Here is an 18,169-nt window from a genome sequence, read left to right on the forward strand (position 1 = left end):
ACGTAATTTTCCTCCACTAACTCCATGACGGTTAAGATTAAACTTAACATTGATAAGAGCTTATGTTGGGGTTGAAAAGTTCCTTCGCAAAGGGTGAAATTTAAATCTTGAGACGAGATAAGAGGTCGACTGTGCAAAGTCACCAATTTAAGATCCACTCGAAAACGGAGGAGCTGAGGTGTTTGAATAAATAATGGAGCACATAATGAATTAAATCACTAAGACGCTTAGATTGAATACGTGTGGAAAAAACCGCTCATGTGATGCGAATTCCAACATTAACGTACATCGACGTAAATTAAGTGAAGTGGCCCGCTTTATCGCATATTATTAATTGGATGATTGGAAAAGTGGCCATTGTCTTTGTTAAGTTCAGGTCCGGATAATATTTTTGGTTGGATTATGCACGTGGTAAATTGAATTTGTAATGAAGCTCTCTCCACATTCGTGTGCCCAATGAGCGGATCCAGTTGACCGTATAAATCCCAATTCGCGAACCCTCCTTATAAACAAAACTATTTGGGAATGGTCCGACGGAACTACAGAATGTGATGCGATACCATAGCTCGACTGCGATGTAACAAAGCAAATAATTTGTTTGCATATTTAATTTAGCATTTCCCTTTTGGTTTTAGTTTATGGGTCATATCCACCCTCGCTGAATAAATTTAAATTTAGGTCTATCCCCATTGTAAGTTATAGTGTTTTCTAGTCCGCTGTAAGAGACAGCTACGCACGGGAGAGAACAAAATTTAAAATTGTGAAAAAGAGATCTTATTTTACTCTGGAGACATCTTTAAGATGTGTATGATTTATTTTATGGCCTTCTGAAAATATTGTAGAAAAGGTAAACAGTCGATTTAAAATTCCACGCACGGAGATGTTTAGTTTTATCGCGTGCTGAAAAAACTGATTCACCATTCGGCCTGTATAAAAACAATAAATTATTCAAAACAAAATCATACTTTATACGTCAAAAATGTCAACAGCATTTTTCCAAGTTTACTTAAATGAATTTCAATTTTTACAATGCATCGCTTGTTTGCATGTTTAACAAACGAGTTAAAAAGTTGTTCTGTTTATTATAATTTAGGTATTTTTTTTTATATTTTACATATTCAACGTGTTGGTTTATTTTTTAACGTAAATAACAAAAAAATATAGGGTAAATACTGTTAAATTGACGATAAAAAAAACACGTAATTGAAGAATAAATATTTCTCTGCGCCGTTCACAGTAAATATTTTTTGATACTGCAATAATGGTCATATTAAATTAGCCTTGACAGCTTAATAATATGGAGGGAACTGAAATTATGGTTATTAAATAAATAAAATATATAGAGTAGTGGTCATAATTACAGCAACTTTTTAAAATGTTAATTAATTAATTTTTTTAAAGAATAAAATTTGTTTGACCAGTTCCATAGTCATAACTCTTTTATTTAATGTGAACTGGTAAAATAATATTAATTGACTTTTAATGTCTTATACAATGTTATAAGAACTACTATATTCTTATTTTATAAAATGTTATATATATTTTTCTGAGTTGAGCAAGACGTAAATGTAACAACTTTAATATTGAAAGAGATTTTTAATAATTAATTCTGTGTTATTTAATTTAACTAACACTTTGTAAACGTAATCCCCTACAGTATCGGACAAAATTACAGCGACTGTCTTAAATATTAAATAAAATGTTTAAAAATTAAATTATAAAACATTTATTTAAGCCCCTTAGTTTATTTCTCTTAGTTCATTTATATCCCACACATTTTTCACGTTTAGTAGGAGAGAAACTGTTTTCATTCAGTCTTTTCTAAAAATCAAAAAATGTACACGACTGAATTAAAGTGACTCGAATATTTTTCAGTCGTATTTATATTTTTCATACATGAGTGTTTACATTAAGAACAATGCCTCATGGTCAACATTCGTTAATGGATTTAAAAAATAACATTATTGTGGTCTAAACAGTAGACTTCATCCAAATTATGTTACAACAACTATTAAACATGGAGGTGGGAGTTTTGTGATTTGGAGTTGTTTTTCCGCTTACGGTATGGTACCGATTCACAAAATAAAAGATAGAATGGATCGTTTTGTGTATCGTAATATATTAGATGTCGTACTACTCTAATGTGAATGGAAAATGCCGTTAAAATTTATATTTCAGCATAACAGTGACTCCAAACACACTGCCAGGATTGTTAAACAATCGTTAGTACAACAAAAAATCAACATCTTGAGTGGCCAGCTCAATCTCCCGATCTTACAGCAATAGAAAACTTGTGAGAAATTGTGTGTAAGAAGATTACAGCAAATTGCATCACAAATAAAACAAGTTTGTTTGAATAAATCAAAAATGTTTGGAACAACATAGACGAGGAAATAATGTTCAATCTAATATCATCTATACCAAAAACAAGTGAGGATGTTATAGCTAACATGGGATACTGGAAGAAATATTAAATGCTCTAATTTTGTGGCCATAGAAATTGTTAATTTTCTGGTTTGTGTGTGTATAAAATTAAAAGAAAGTCGCTCAATTATTGTCCGATACTGTTTATTTTCTATAGGATTGATGTCTGGAGATTGGGACAGACAGGACAAAACATCGATGCTTTGCTCTCTTAAGCAGTCCTTCACAATTTTGAATTTGTGAACATTTTCATTTATTAAGAGCATCATTTCTTCAATGAAAGAAAATTATTGTTTAATATATCCCTGTACATAAATCAGTCAGTGGGCATATGTCCAAAGAATTGTAGCATCCCTATAACAATTGAACCACTACCATGTTTTATCATTTTTTTATAAATTAAATTTAGGCTCATCACTAAAAACTATTCGTTCTCACTGTTCTGTGGTCCAGCGTAAGCAAGTCAAAATTGGATTATCAGGTCTTGTAGGTCCGGCGTCAAACGAGCTCCCATTCACTAACCATCTTCTTACAGTCCTTGAACTAATTTTAGCAAGTCCCATTTCCTTCACGTTACCTTTAATTTTAGTTGACTATAATATTGAATTGTTTTTTTTATATTCGAATTGTCCAGTTGCTATTTGTTTAGTTTCTCTAAATTTATTAATAATATGGGAAACAATTGATTTATTTAACAGTAAACTCTTAGCCACCTCTTCTTGTTTTTCTCGGATTTAGTAGCTCTATGACTAGATTCATAGAGAGCAATAGAAACCATAAAGTACAAATTATGTCTATTTAAAACTAATTTTTTTAAAGAATAAAATTTGTTCGACCAGTTCCATAAGGATAAAAACAGAAAAACATATAAGAACAGGTATCTAATTCAACTAGTACGGCTCATATTTTTATATAATTTATTAATACAATGCTATAATTATGGTCACCACTGTACATACTGGTTCACCTCATGCTTGATGGATGATTTCGGTAATAAATGATAATGAAAATGCTGTGCGGCACATTTTGTAAATTTAAGGCCAACACACAGAAATTGGACTGCAATGTTTACACACCATTTGAGGGGCCCACCAGCGAACAGAAATGATTAACGGGAACGGGTATTAATACTAAATTAGGTTTTCCAAGAAAAGCATAATGCTAAATATTTCACGCTCCTTCAAAAATAAACGACCGAACCTTATATTAATAAAGTTCTAACTTTATATTCTTTACCCTCCACTAATTTCGTAAAACGACCGAGTAACTATGGCACAAAAGTTTATACACACATTGACGTTTTGTCATCTGAAATAAAACCTAACGAGGTGAAAGAAAATTTGAAAATGTGGGTCCCACAACGGCGGAGTATATTAACAGAGAGTAATATATTAAAGATAACAACACGCAGAGTTCCAAAAGTGTGTAAACTAGGTACCATTTAGGCATAAAGTGCAATTTAAGTAAATAAATAACACAAAAGCTCCAACTTTGAACATTAAGGACGGTGAGAGAGCAGGGTCGACGTCGAGCTTTTAGGTGGAATATGCAGATTAGAAATTTAAATCTTCATGTCTGATAGACTAATTAAATCTAACAATTTATCGCCTTGTTAGTCCACTTTTTACGTTAATAATACTATTTATACAAATTCCCCACTCGCAACGTACCCCAAAGGTAATTAAATATAAAAAATATATATTCAATGAACCGTTGGAATAACTGAATTAAATGTTGAGACAGGGAAATTATCACGGGCAAACAATGTAGGTGAAGAAAATTAATTTAAATTCGGAACAAAGAGATAAAACGTAATAATCAACAAACATTTGTTAGAGAAATTCAACCCGTCGGGACACAATACTTATAATTGCGGGCCATTTCGGATAATTGCAAATATCTCAATCGGAGTGGAAGTGAATGATCATTTTAATATTCCCATTTATTATGTTAGTCGGATTATTTTACTAGGGGGTACAGTAGATCTCCCTGCAAACGTTCTGAAACGGCACAGCTGACAGTATCATTTGCTTTCGTATTTTCAAGTCCTTATTGCAAGCCTTTACAAATGGCAGCCGTATAATATGAAATCTTAAACGTTTTCAAAATTGTATTCGATTTGTTAAATCCGCTAAATTAAATCCCGCCGAATTCACCGGATTATGATTTTAAAATATATTCGGGTTTACGTTGTTACTTCCCCATGGGACTAACCATAAATGAAATAAAAACAATGGAGATTCTTTTTCCTGTATACTCTCCCGTTTTACAATTAAACACTTGTTAATAATGAATAGAGTGTCGTAACCTGGAATTAATGAAAAACAAACAAAAATTATAGGAGAATAATATGAAGAAGCAAAACATTTGAATAAAACATGCCTAGTTAATTGTAACGTAATTAGGCACGATTATTTAGTTCGGGCAAACAAAAGAGTTGATAAATGTTGTAAATTGTGTTACGGAATCTCTGCGCCCCATAAAAATAACGATTTTTCAGTAAAAGATAATAAAGAAAAGGGCGGCAATGTCACGGTTGCAGATGTGGGTACAAATAGGCGTAATTATGCAGTCCTTTCCGCGGCCGTTTTACATTTTACATACAAATCTGGGCCGCGCTATCTGCGCGATAAACAAATTTCAATTTAATTTAATCAGTCCGTGCAGAAAACCTAAACAGTAGTTTGCATTGTTTAAGTAAATAGTGGAAAACCGTGGCAGAATAAGATGTTATCTGGTGGGAGATTCTACTACTTATTGCATTTCCGTAGATAAAGAGGGCGAACTCGGCCTTACGGCAAAAGGGCAGATAAAGTGCGCCACCCCTGCATTAAAAGGCAAAACAGCGTTGAAAGATGTAATGGGGCGTAAAACATATTTCACTCCTGGCCCGACCTCCGGTCTACGGTTTTCGTTTTCGGACACACTGCAATCAGACCATTAGTGGCGGGCAAGGCTTCGCTTTTCTTTCTTGTTCCTACAAACATTGTTTCTTTTTCGTTCTTGTTGTTTTTTATTATTATTATTTTTTTTTTCATTTTCACTCCGTCTCTCTTACACTGCGCATTTTACCGTCGTCATCAATTCGGAGGATTATAATTTCGCGAGACATTGGGCAAGGTGCAACACGCGCTCCATATCTCGTTAACCGTAAATTCGGCATGAAGGAAAGCCGAGGCGTTTTCGCCAAAATGCCTTCGAGAACAATCCACAACTTTTTTGCGCTTTTCTGTTCGCGATAAACTCTTAGGCCGGTCTTGTTTAACCGAGGTTCGCTTTCTTTATGTCCGCCTGTTTAATTATACATGTTTTATTTGTTATTCTCTCGTATACAAAATAATTATCTTTATGTAACTAATTTCTATAATTATTAATTTACCAAAAATAATAAGGATACATTTTTGAAGTGAATTATTTGAATTTGCTATGTTAAATAGATTTAAAAATGTTTTATTTCATTTGAATGTTTGTAGGTGTGGACTGTCTTTTAAGTGGAAGCTGAGGAGTGTGGAAGCTTTTCGTAGAGCAAAAGGGGTACGACCAAGTACTGAGCAGAAAAATGTAACTATTATATTCTGATTTTTTATTTTGTTTAATTAATTTCTCAAAGAATTTGGTGATATTAGTTTTATTACTAGTTTAAAAGTTCTGTTGGTAATGTAATTTTGTTTAATTGGTGCAGGAGATTATTATATTTGCTCCAATATAATAAAGTATAAAGAATTTCATGTAATGCAATGAATACGGATATAAATAATTATAATGTGTGTTCTATACATTTAAATTAAATTTTGTATTTAATTTACATATAAAAATTAAAATTACCATTAAGCAATTAATTTTAAATGATAAAAAACTTTTAAATCCTTAAGGTAAATTAATTAACTAATTACGAAAGTAAATATACATTTATACTTGTATTTCTTTAGATATGATTTATATTAGTATACATATTACTTGATTATTGATAACGTGAATAATAATTTAATATTTTATGAGAGTATTTGTACTGGCAGTAAAAAATATCAATATTTTTTTATATACCATAGTTTTTATGTATAATAATTATACTGTATGTGTATTAACTTTCGCAATCGATACATAACTGTTTTATTTATTCTGGTCTAATGACTGAATATTATATGATGTGCTCAAACAAACTTCTGATGGTCATAAAAATAAGTTTCAAAGCAAAAATATTAGAATACAAACATGTTTCTTAACTTCGACAAATTCAATACGGATGTCTTGTAACAACGTTGCCGTTGAACGTATACGATAATTATAATTACTTTTCAACAGTCACATAAAATATATATGATTAATGGATAGGAGTCTCAATTAAGCCCCTTAGACACAATATTCATGGGGGACTCCTTGTATTACGTTGTACAATAGAATCGGAATATTGTCGCTAACTTGGACCATTGCTATAAAGTACGCTAATAGCTAATAACTGAACTAGCTCGGATGTAACAGCAATATTGAAATATATTGCTTTATCATGACTTGCAAGTGTATAAGCCTTAAATAGATCGTAAACTTTCAGATTAAGGGATAGTGTATTCATATTTTTTCAGCAAATTATGTCTTATCACATACAAGACTGGGGAACTGCTCTCTCATTTCAAACCATTTCCTTAATCAATCCTAATATTTTTTTAATTTAAAACATTGTTGTGCTAAATAAAAATGTTATAAGCTTTGAAAAGCTAGTTAAATGCTATTTCAGTTATTGAAAATGTTAAATAAGTTTTCATAATATATATAAATATTAAACTCACAATCACAGTACCATAATTTGTTTATATTAGCGACAATTAATGTTAACTATTCACATAATAAAAGATAACATAACAATTCCATTCTGTAAATTTAGTACGTCGCTCGTCAAATTCATATTTAAAAATGCAATTGTTCAAACAACCATATTTACAACTGTTTTATTATGTTATAGTGTTCTATTTTTATTAGTGCTTTTGTTTTTGACAAATTTTACACGGAAAACATAAATTTTATGTGTTAATATATGTCAGACAAAAATATTTTTATAAAAGTGGGTTTAATGAGAGACATTTTAAATAAATACAGCAATATCAAAAGAGGTAAAAAGTCACGTCCATAAATTGTTGTCATACTTTTAATATATATTTCATGAACATTTTAATTCGTTACATTCCCGTGTAATAAGTGTGCCGGTCGGTCCAACATCCAGAGTCGGTTTCCGAATGAAATTGCCGCATCGGAAATAAGCTCCCTATCCAGATTCGGACCGGCCACGTCCTGGTGAAGTTGGTTTTACCAGCTGGCTCAGAAGGTTATTATGTTGTAGAGCAGAAAAGTTATTACCTTGTACGTAGCGCCACGTACATTCGTTCTCCGACGTCTCCGGGGATAGCATGTGCGATGTAAGTAACTAAGTGGGTTGGTTACGTGACAACTGTAGCACGGTGGTCCTGTGCCACTAGCGAAAGTTAAATATTGTCTCTTTTCTGGTCTCCCCATATTCCAGCTTTGTCGGGAACGTGGCCGGGCGTAGAACGAATTTACGCGGAAATACATAATTTCGTTTCCCGCACATCTGGGATTAATATTTCAGTGCGACCTGTAACCCACAGCTTCGATGGGAGATCAATGTTTCTACTATGTAATGCTTTGATGAATTAACTATCACTCAAAAAGATTTACTCTGTATATTAGAGGATTACTTGGAGTACACTGTTGACTAGGAAATTATAATTTTCTTTCTCTCTCCCTCTAAAACATTATGTTAGTTATTAAAATTAATCGCATTAATTAAAAGAGGTTTATGATTAATTGATTATATGTTGACTCTAATTAAATACTAATTATGCGGAATTATCATTTTTAAGGAATGTACACTTAATTTTCACGACGATTAAAACACTATTAACCTACAAACCATAAAAAAAATATTGCATCTATTATACGGAAGGATATTTACTATTAAATACGTTTTTTGAACGGTTGGTTAGGCCTTGTTATCTTTGCGTTTATGGTATGTGTCATGTTAAATAGATAAAACGATTTGACACTTAATTTGAATTTTATATGTATGTAGATTATTTCAGGTATCAGAGCTAGTTTAGATTTACATACTATGGATATGTATGCAAATAGAGTTAGATATGGATTTGAGTATAAAAAGAGGAACTCATGGTAATTTATCGGTAATATCTTCATATGTCCTGATTTTTTATTGCCAATACTTCAGTAATTGGTTAAAATTAGTAAATTCACTCAAATATATGATTAAATTTCGTAGAGGGCAGTTCCAAAAGTACCTGACAAAAAAAAAAAAAAAAAAAAAATAAAAAAATAAAAAGTACAAAAAAAGTAAGAGTAAAAGTTTATAGTGAGTACATTTAGTACCCATCCACAGCAGATTTTTTTACCAGCGAGTAATTTAAAAAAGTTTAAAGAATTTGGTTCGACGAAGTTAAATCTCATGAATAGGGTGCGTGAAGAAGCAATTCGATCTTTATCATTGATATTGGCCACTATTTTTCTCTTTTAAAGAAAAATTATTTCATGCCCATCCCAAACAATCGACGTTCACCGTTCCAACAAACGGAACTATTTTCGCCTTCTTTGGAGTTTCTCTAGTTTTGGTCCACTGTTTCGACTGCTCTTTCGTCTCAGGTGTGAAACGATGTACCCATATTTCACTCATTGTTATGAATCGACGCAAAATTCAACTCTATTGCGATAGAAACATCCTCGCGATGCCTTTTTTGTTCAATTGTGAGCATACATCCATCTCGAGCATCGCTTATTCATGTCCAAATTTTCGGCCAATATGTCATTTCCGCCTGATCACGCACATTCACGATCATCCAAAATCATTTTGTGGATTGTTTAATCATATCTGGCGTGGTTACCTTCCACTGTGCTGTTCGTACGGCTTCGTTTAAACTCTGCCACCCAATATTCTGATATAAACGGAAGAGCAAACTCCCCAGAGTGGGATCCAACTCGTTTTGGATATTGGTTGAAGTAAGACTTCAAATGAAAGTATTGAATAACATGATGACGATCGAGTTTCATCGAGAACGTTTGCTAATGATGGCTGTCAAGTAAATACCAATTAATGTGGCGTCTTGAACACCAGGTACTTTTGCAACTGCCTTGTATCAATATAGTCTCAGCCATTAATACGCCGCCTTTCTGATTATACATAATAAAATTTAAATATAAAATAAACCATTATGATATGTAGACAAAAATATGGAATTTATATGCAAAATGTCTGGTTATTTTATTATAGGCCTTACCTCCGGTAACAATGCATGTGAGTTTCATGTCTCCACCCTCTTCATATGGCCCGGCAACGGAAGGCACCTCCTTGCCTCGTTCGTCGATAATAGTCGGTTTTCTAGGCGGAACTGGAACAAGAAAAAACACGGTGGAATATACATAAGTAATAAGACAGATTCTTAAGATGCGAGATGGAAAAGAGAGACGAATGCGACTGAACGTGAAATGGGTTACTGGAGGTCAGGACGAAATTTGTGTCACTGCGGAGCAGAAACGGAGAATGTATTCATAATGTAACATAGCCTTGCATTCAGATGAATATGCAATGCCGCTTGTAACACGGTGTATTTTATATTGTGTCATGAATTAATACTACACTAGGAAAACACAGTTTTAGCACTGTACAAAATTAGATCATTTCTAGGTTGCGGTGCGAAGGAGAATGCGAAATTTTAACTATAATTAACCCGTTAATTTTAAATAGGCGTTCGGAATTGCGAATTAAAATATTCACGCCGACGTACTTTAAAAATTTACTCGATCAGCACGTATCAAACGTACTTGTCCCTTCTAATTAACATCTCCTGTAACGGAACGACATGTCGCGACGCCCACGCCATATTTTTTAGGGCAAAAAATGATTTATGTTAGTAAATCACAAAAGTAAAACAACTTTATAATACAAATTGCTTAGAATTTAGTGCCAGTAAATGTTCACAACAAATAGTCTAGGTTTATTTAATGACTTATCGATTTTTCAATACGGTTATAAAAGTTGTTTTATGTGTTTTCGATATTCTCACAAATGAAATTTAAAAAGCAGAGGGGCAGTTACCATCAATAAATTGAAAAATTGTAGTTTTATAATTATCTCGTCAGACTTAACAGTAAACAGACTGCTGAGGTTTAAACCAAAAACTTGAGCAAGCACTACGTTAATGTTATGAATATATATTAAAATTTGGTTAATTCAATTAATAATTCTTACGTCATTAACTCAATTAAAAACCCAATTACGTAGTAATTTGTGTCTTCGCTACGTGACTTATATTATTAAAAGGATTTTTAGCTAAAATTGAGCTTCATAAAAGAATAAAAATACTTAAAGGATTTATGAAATTACCTGTAAAGTCCCATGTGTCCCTGATAGTAGTTTGAATTAAAAATATTCCTGAAGTTTTAATTAAAGCGCTGAATAATTTAAAGTAAAACTCATAAATCTGTCATCATGTGAGTTGCTGAAACGGTCCAGCCAAACTTTTCTTATAAAATATGTATATCTTGTAAAAGCAAAAGACCTTTCCAATTTTTAAAACTCCGGTAAAAGGGGCTTTAGGAAAGTTTTCTAAGTTGCGGTCACGGAACTCCTTTTCGAGTGAACTAAAATTTGATCCTGTATGCGATACAATAAAAAACGCAAATTTGATTTATCGGAAAATTTACTGTCTAATATCTGGTATTCCCGCAAAATGTTTTATATATTTATGAGGAAAGTTTCGTTGTTGCGATATACACTTTAAGAATTTTAATATTCAATGCTCAAAGGTTACAAAAATCCAGCCATTGTTCTAATTTATTATGGATTAGAATGTTTAACCAACAAACTATTGTAGTAAATCCGACACTGAGGTCTCCAGAAAATGTATCTAGTCAAATGATTTTATGTTAAAGATTCATTGTTTTCCTGAAATGTCAACTGCAAAATTATTAGGCGATAAGTTTGAACTTTTGATATCTAGTTTCAGCCCGAACTTATAAATGATGTCGCTAACGATTTTACGTAAACTAGTTTAAAATTAAAATCACCGTCCCACCCTAGGTTTGTGTTTAACTATCAGAACATCATTTATCTAAATGTATTGGCCAAGTCAATATAATGCTTCGATTTATACGTAGTCGCAATAAAGCGATTAAAATTTATTTATTGACAACAATCAAGGCACTTTCTAAAACACTGTACATTTAAAGTTTTTAATTGGAACTTCCCTCACGCGATACTCCATAGAAATACACGCCATCGTTGAAAAGTTGTGAAATTTTCGCATATAACGAAATTATACAGTAAGTAAAATTTATCATCAATTTTCCCTAAACTTGCTACCCGTTTCTATTAACTTTATTACCGCCAAATTTAAGCTGCTTAAAATGTTTTACAGCTCAAATTGTTCACAATTTGCATTAATCTGCCTCGATAAAATATATTTCGAAGTTGGCAATAGCTGCGAAAAATTTAATTCACATTCGCAACTTTATGAACTGTTTCAGAGGCTATGGTTGAAGAAGATTAAAAAATTTATTCAATCAATTACCAATCTGGTTATTATAAATTTACGCAAAGCAACTTGTTTTTATAATTATTATTTGGCACTGTAGGAGGCCTCCAATTCTCAGCCGTATGAACAAGCGGTAATCGCTCAGTATATAATCCCATCAAAATCAAGCTGACAAATGATTTGACAAATTGCTGATGGGGGTGCTTGTTTCATTGGTGACCGAAACAGGGTTGACAGTATTTTATATGCGGGAATAAAATTTTCAAAATAATTTACGGATATGTATGTCTTTCCATTTTTTTGTTAGGCAGGAATTTATTAAGAAAGTGTCAAGATTTATAATGCTAAAAATTCTACTGTTAGTTTTTGATTAAAAATAATACGGAGACGAATAATTAATTAACTTTCTCCTGTAATTATGATAAGGTGAAGTTTAGATTTTAATATAATCTTAAAAATGGTAGGAAGGGTATTCTGGTATCATCCAGTCATTAAGGCTTTTTATTTCTATGGTTTCGCTAAAGATAATGACGTATACATCAAAGTAATGTAGTTATTGACATTTTCACCGTTTAGATTTTCGATAATTCTTACAAAATTACATTTATATTTTTTCGCCATGGAATCCGAACGCACAAACAAAAGTACTAAGTGAGTAATACGAGTGTAAGACAATCTATTTTAAATAAATTTGCAATTTGTTGAATTTCAAGTATGAGCCCCAGACATAAGAGCACACCAAGACCTCCTACCAGACGACATCCATTTGAAATGCCACGAGACATTAAGGTAAAAGAAAACAAGTTTAAAAGAAAACCATCATGGATAACAGCAAAGTTTTAGATCCGTTCAATGTCTGCAATTGTTACCAGCAGGAAAGATTTGAACAAACCAGTAGGCAGAAGACCCTTCAAATCAAAAATAATTGAAAATATTCTTAAATATGTTGAAGAAATTAATAATGAATTGATACGTGACAGTGAGAACATTAAATCAGAGTACTATAACGAAACATAATTAATTCAGTTAATAACACGATTTTAATTTTAGCGATGACACTAACATAATTTATAAAGGTTTTATTACTAACGTTTTACTGGATATTGCACAGAAGCAAATATGTACTATTGAAAAAATGTACCTGGTATTTTTTCAGCACATTGAAGCTAACAAAATGTTGGATCTGGTATGAAAACGTCCAATAAGTGCTTTTTCTTTAAATTTACATTTTTCATAATTTCCAGGCCAAAATGCTAGACGAAATGAGAAACTTTTGTGCTGCCATTGGACTGCCATTCGAACACAAGTTATATAATTTAGTATATTTACCCAATTCCGGCTATGATAGTAATATGAATATTGGGGATTGTAAAGTTCTGTCACGCAGAACCAGTCTGTCAAGAGTGACCGAGCACACCGAGCCCGAATCACCGGAAAAAAATGAACCCTCCAACCTGAAAATCATTGTGCCGTCTCCAATATCCAGCTTTTCGAGTATTGAAGAACTACCAGGTTTTCAGTCCCTTCAAAATGACAACTACTCACGAATAATGAACAATGGTGCAATTCGATTTCACAACTAAAAGTAGAAATAGTACAATAAATATTTTTCAGAAACCAAAAACACAACCCCCAGTCCCTGGACGAATATTTTTAAAAACAAAAAAGTCGTCAGTCAAACAGAACCAGATAGTAAAATATCGGGAAAGCTCTGCGAATGTTCGGATAAACCGGTCATTAAAATTAATCTGAAAGGAGTACATCTGAACGACGATGATTTTATTTTACTCCACTGTCCGGTCTACATTCCCAAATTAATTTTGGAGAAGAGCGTGGGCAAGAAGCACCTTAAGCGGAAACATATTGCAGCAGTGGACACCATTAGAATTGATGCAAGCGTATCAAAAATTGGCATTGAAAAATCTGGAAAGAAACGTGAATTATAAGATTGTACACTCATATTTAAACCAATACAGAATTCTGGGCCAAACCAATTTAATATTAAAATTAGAAGTAATAAAATGAATGGAAATTACTTAGTATATTTTTCTCAGTCAGGTATAAACGAGGCACCACGGCAGAAAAAGTTTTTGCTCTCGAGATATAAGTACGTTGTATTTATTAACTAATGCTTTTCAAGTTTCTCTTAATAGATCCTCCGGGAAATTTAGAGTCATTTGGGTTAATGTGAAAAACATATTTTCGCAGCTGGAAATTTTCTTAGTTTGCATGCATATGCACTTTTTATATGTATTATTTATTATATTTTTATATTTAAATCAATACTTTTTTATATTAAACACGACTCTAATTTATAGACTAGTGGTGCAAGAGCGGCGAATAAAAAGACTTGACATTTGTGATAGAAGGCCAATTAACAAAGTTTACTGGTTTAATATAAAGTGGATGATCGAACCAGCCCACGTAATTAAAACGTATATATAAAGGTTTCTAAGAGGCACAATAAAACTTCATATTTACGATCAACATTGCACTTTAGGGATATTGCTAATATTTTTTGTCACGTCTCCTCGGGTAACGCTGCAGAACTATTAGGAAACGGTTATATCTCGTTAAACGATCCGGCAAGATGCTGTTCTTACAATAAAATCCTGGTTTCATTATATCCTTGGAGGTAATAAACGTTCGGACTTTGTAAAGTAATAATTTCGTTGTTTAATCAATTTCTTATCCCATATTGGAAAATTTATATTAGATATTCACTACAAACTAAACTAGAGAAGTTTCACGTAATTTAGTCATGTAAACCGCATTATTCAAATATTTCCAATTAGTTACCAGGAACGGTTTTGGGTAGCCGAATTATAATTCATACTTGTATTACATTATGTAAATTAGTTTATACCATTTCCATTTCAACATGTTCAAAAAAATGTTACATGGAACTTTTACTAGAAAACATACTTTCGTTTTGTGCACTTTTTCCTCGGTTGTTCAATTCGTGCATGCAAATAAAAAATTAAATATCATTTACAAAGACGTGGAAGAATGCGACATTAGAAAAAGAAAAGTCGCTCATGTTTTGAAATAATCCGGGATAAGTGTATCCCTTTATGTCTTTAAGTAGTTCCGTTGAAATGTTTCAACATCATTCTGCTTTATTTACATACATTACACCCTGTTAACGAGTTTGTATATCGTTACTCTCGGCTTTTATATCATACTTGTCATTTATGTGCCTCAGTGTGGAATTAAGAAATTCAGAATAATAATAACGACGCTAATTTTTATGTACAAAGTATTACCATAACATTTATCGAGTTTTTTTTTATTTAATGTTAAGCTAACATGAACATTAACAGAATTATGGCGATTCTTTCGTCGATCTGGCAAATCCTGAACTTAATAAGTAAAGGTATCAAATTTCGGTGGAAGTTATACAATATTGTTTAGTTTGAGAATAAAGCAGGGCTTTCTTTTGGCTGGTCTGGCGTTTATCTTGAGGCTATAAAAACTTTTTTATTGGGTATTTTTCGGTTAATCTTTATCTTTGACGTGTGTGATCGGAATTAATTCAAAAACTTCTCAAAGTAACAATATTATTCACGTATTGCTTTAAAAAAATTGGAAATAAGGCCAATAATTTTGTTTAATGCGAATAATATGTTCGATACATTTTATCAATTTTTATTTTTGGCATTATTGATGGACGGCTTTTGAAGGAGGGACGCCCGGTTTCATATTTTGCAGATATAAACTTGCCAAAAGTTCCGTTTTGGCTATAAAAGAAGTTTGTCATTTGAATACGAACGAGAAATAATGAAAGTTTGCTAATAAAAGACTGTGATCTCCGAGGCACGTCGGTTTAGCGCATATTTTCCACCTGCCACCAAGGTTATATTGATTTTGAATAGCCTGTGGTATAATGCAAGGCGTTTATGTTGTGCGATTTAGGGACAAGTCACATTCGGCACTTTTGATTCGGTGCAATTTTTGCATTTTAAATTTTTCACGCTAAAATTGTCACCATTTAAATGGACACAATGTTCGCTCTTAGTGGCCTCATAACTTTCAAGACGTAGAAAATAAAAATTTTATTATCAAAATTCACTAAAAAACTTTTGATATTAAAAAAATTCGTTTTTAAAAATTTATTATATAAGGTATAAACGGAAATAATTTATGCATGTGTTACATGTTTCATTGTTGTAATTCCAACGCAATCAAGCCAAACTTTTCTTTTTAAGTAAATTAATGATTTTAATGCAATTTCTAAACCACATTCGTATTCAGTGTCGATATGATCAGTGGTTATTAATCACTAGTGCCTAAATAATTTAATGTTTCAGACTGAAATTGCTGGTAATAAAATCACGCAATCCCTTGTAATTTTTCGATGTTTCAATCAATAAGATCAATATTTATTAATTTAGCTGTGCATACAGTGTTGATGTTTATCAAATAATTACCCTAAAAATGTCTAGGAAAACACTACAGTCGAGTAAATTGTCAGAAAAAAGTACGTTTCGTTCTTCATACATACGAGTATCATATTTAGATAACGTCGCTATGAAACAATTCGTGATATACAAACACATTGAACCGTACACCTATTAAATATTCAAAATACACGTTTTTATTTACAATGGCAAAATATTTCACTGACTTTATGTGAATTATTTTAGTATCGCTGCCTATTTGTTGTTGTTTTATTTAAATTATTGTGATGTAAACCTCATTGTTTGCTACGATAAATGGGAAATTTATTTAGTTGTAAAAAACATGTTATATTTAGATATATTTAATTCAATCAATGTCAATGGATAAATTTTACACAAATGCAAAATAATTTACATATGCTTTGTAATAAATCACGTTGAAATTGGTATTCAAATAAAGACGATAAAAATTTATGACGCATTATTTTATATAAAAGTTTTTAAATTAACGGTAATGAACAATAATTCAGTGCACACCGCAATTTTAACAATAATTAAATATGTATAATGAATTTAATTGTTCGCTTTGATTAAGTCAGGAACAAAAATTGTTCACCAATACATACATATAGAAAACATACATAAAAAAATTAAAATTATTATGAAATTAAAAATTTATTTTGTCCGTTTACGTATTTCGCGTTTCAGTGTTGCCACTGTAAGGGGTGGCTTTAACCATTTAAAAATTAAATTAGCATTTTAATTTTTGTTGTATATTATTGTAAAAGTTATATAGAAAGAGAAAAATAAATACATTCCAAAATGGTCCACAGTTTTAGTTAATTTTATTTATAATCGAATGGTTTTAAATACATTGAAATGTTATAGAAATGTTTTGTAAATATATTTCAATGAATGCCTTTTGAATATTCAATCAAATTAAAATTGCCCTTTAAATAAAAAATGGTGTAAAATATTAGTTTACCTTTAAAAAGCACAATCACCTCGAAAATTATTATACTGAAAATTGATATATGGTATCATTTGAACATATAACTTATTTTGAATATGTATATGTGAAAAAATTGGATTGGATCCACTTTCTTATTAAAATATTATTATTAAATTTATACTTAACAACTCTAGACAACCTGTAATAATTTGATTAACTAAAAAGGTTCTCATTAATTTTTTAGATGTTTTAAAATTTATTTAATAACATTTAAAGACATTCAACTAATGAAGACTCGTTTCAATTTTGTTGTCTAACAGGATTCTTCCATTCATTCCAGATAGATAATTCTAGTCATCTAAGTGATATTGATGGAGGACATCAACATGTCCTTGGTTTGTGAAAATTGCCAATTGGATGAATCGAGGTGGAATTATGGAATTATTGGAGAATGTGATCTGAAGAATGGCATGAACAACGTGATAGAGGTTCACTAAGACGTGAAACGTTAAAAGAACGTCGACATTGCCACTTTAAAACTTACGAGATCGTTTTGAAACCACTTGTGGTTTACAGAAGAAGGAATATTTCTTACCAAGTGTCTATTGGATATTTTTCTAACTGTCTCCAGTCTGTGCTTCCTTTCACATTGCAATATCGTCGTCAAAGATTGGAGTGATGTAGAGAATGAAAGCTTTGGGCTGTGGAATCGAATGAGACCTACCTTCCCAGCCGTAAAGTTGTTGGACACATCATTAGATTAATCAAAAGTGAACTACTACTACTCTCTATTACACCAACTTGTACAAGAAATCAATGAGATCTGATCTTTGTTCTATGTG

General features: G+C 31.7%; 2 protein-coding genes across 2 annotated transcripts in view; one reads left to right on the forward strand and one right to left on the reverse strand.

The window, feature by feature from the left end:
* LOC109594988 (synaptogenesis protein syg-2) overlaps window positions 1-18,169 on the reverse strand; it is a 237,618-nt gene that overhangs the window by 45,604 nt on the left and 173,845 nt on the right. Inside the window, exon 6 of the mRNA XM_020010259.2 lies at window positions 9,720-9,830. Coding sequence (XP_019865818.2) covers window positions 9,720-9,830 — 111 coding nt within the window. The remainder of the gene's footprint in view (window positions 1-9,719; window positions 9,831-18,169) is intronic.
* On the forward strand, window positions 12,373-14,010 carry LOC109595225 (uncharacterized). Its single transcript, XM_020010540.2, has 6 exons — window positions 12,373-12,626; window positions 12,689-12,764; window positions 12,819-12,973; window positions 13,026-13,161; window positions 13,220-13,535; window positions 13,590-14,010. Exons 1-6 carry the CDS (start codon window positions 12,595-12,597, stop codon window positions 13,919-13,921), a joined length of 1,047 nt encoding a protein of 348 aa, XP_019866099.1. The 5' UTR covers window positions 12,373-12,594; the 3' UTR covers window positions 13,922-14,010.

The sequence above is a fragment of the Aethina tumida genome, chromosome 1 (genome assembly GCF_024364675.1).
Source record: "Aethina tumida isolate Nest 87 chromosome 1, icAetTumi1.1, whole genome shotgun sequence".
In the NCBI taxonomy this organism is placed as follows: Eukaryota; Metazoa; Arthropoda; class Insecta; order Coleoptera; family Nitidulidae; genus Aethina; species Aethina tumida.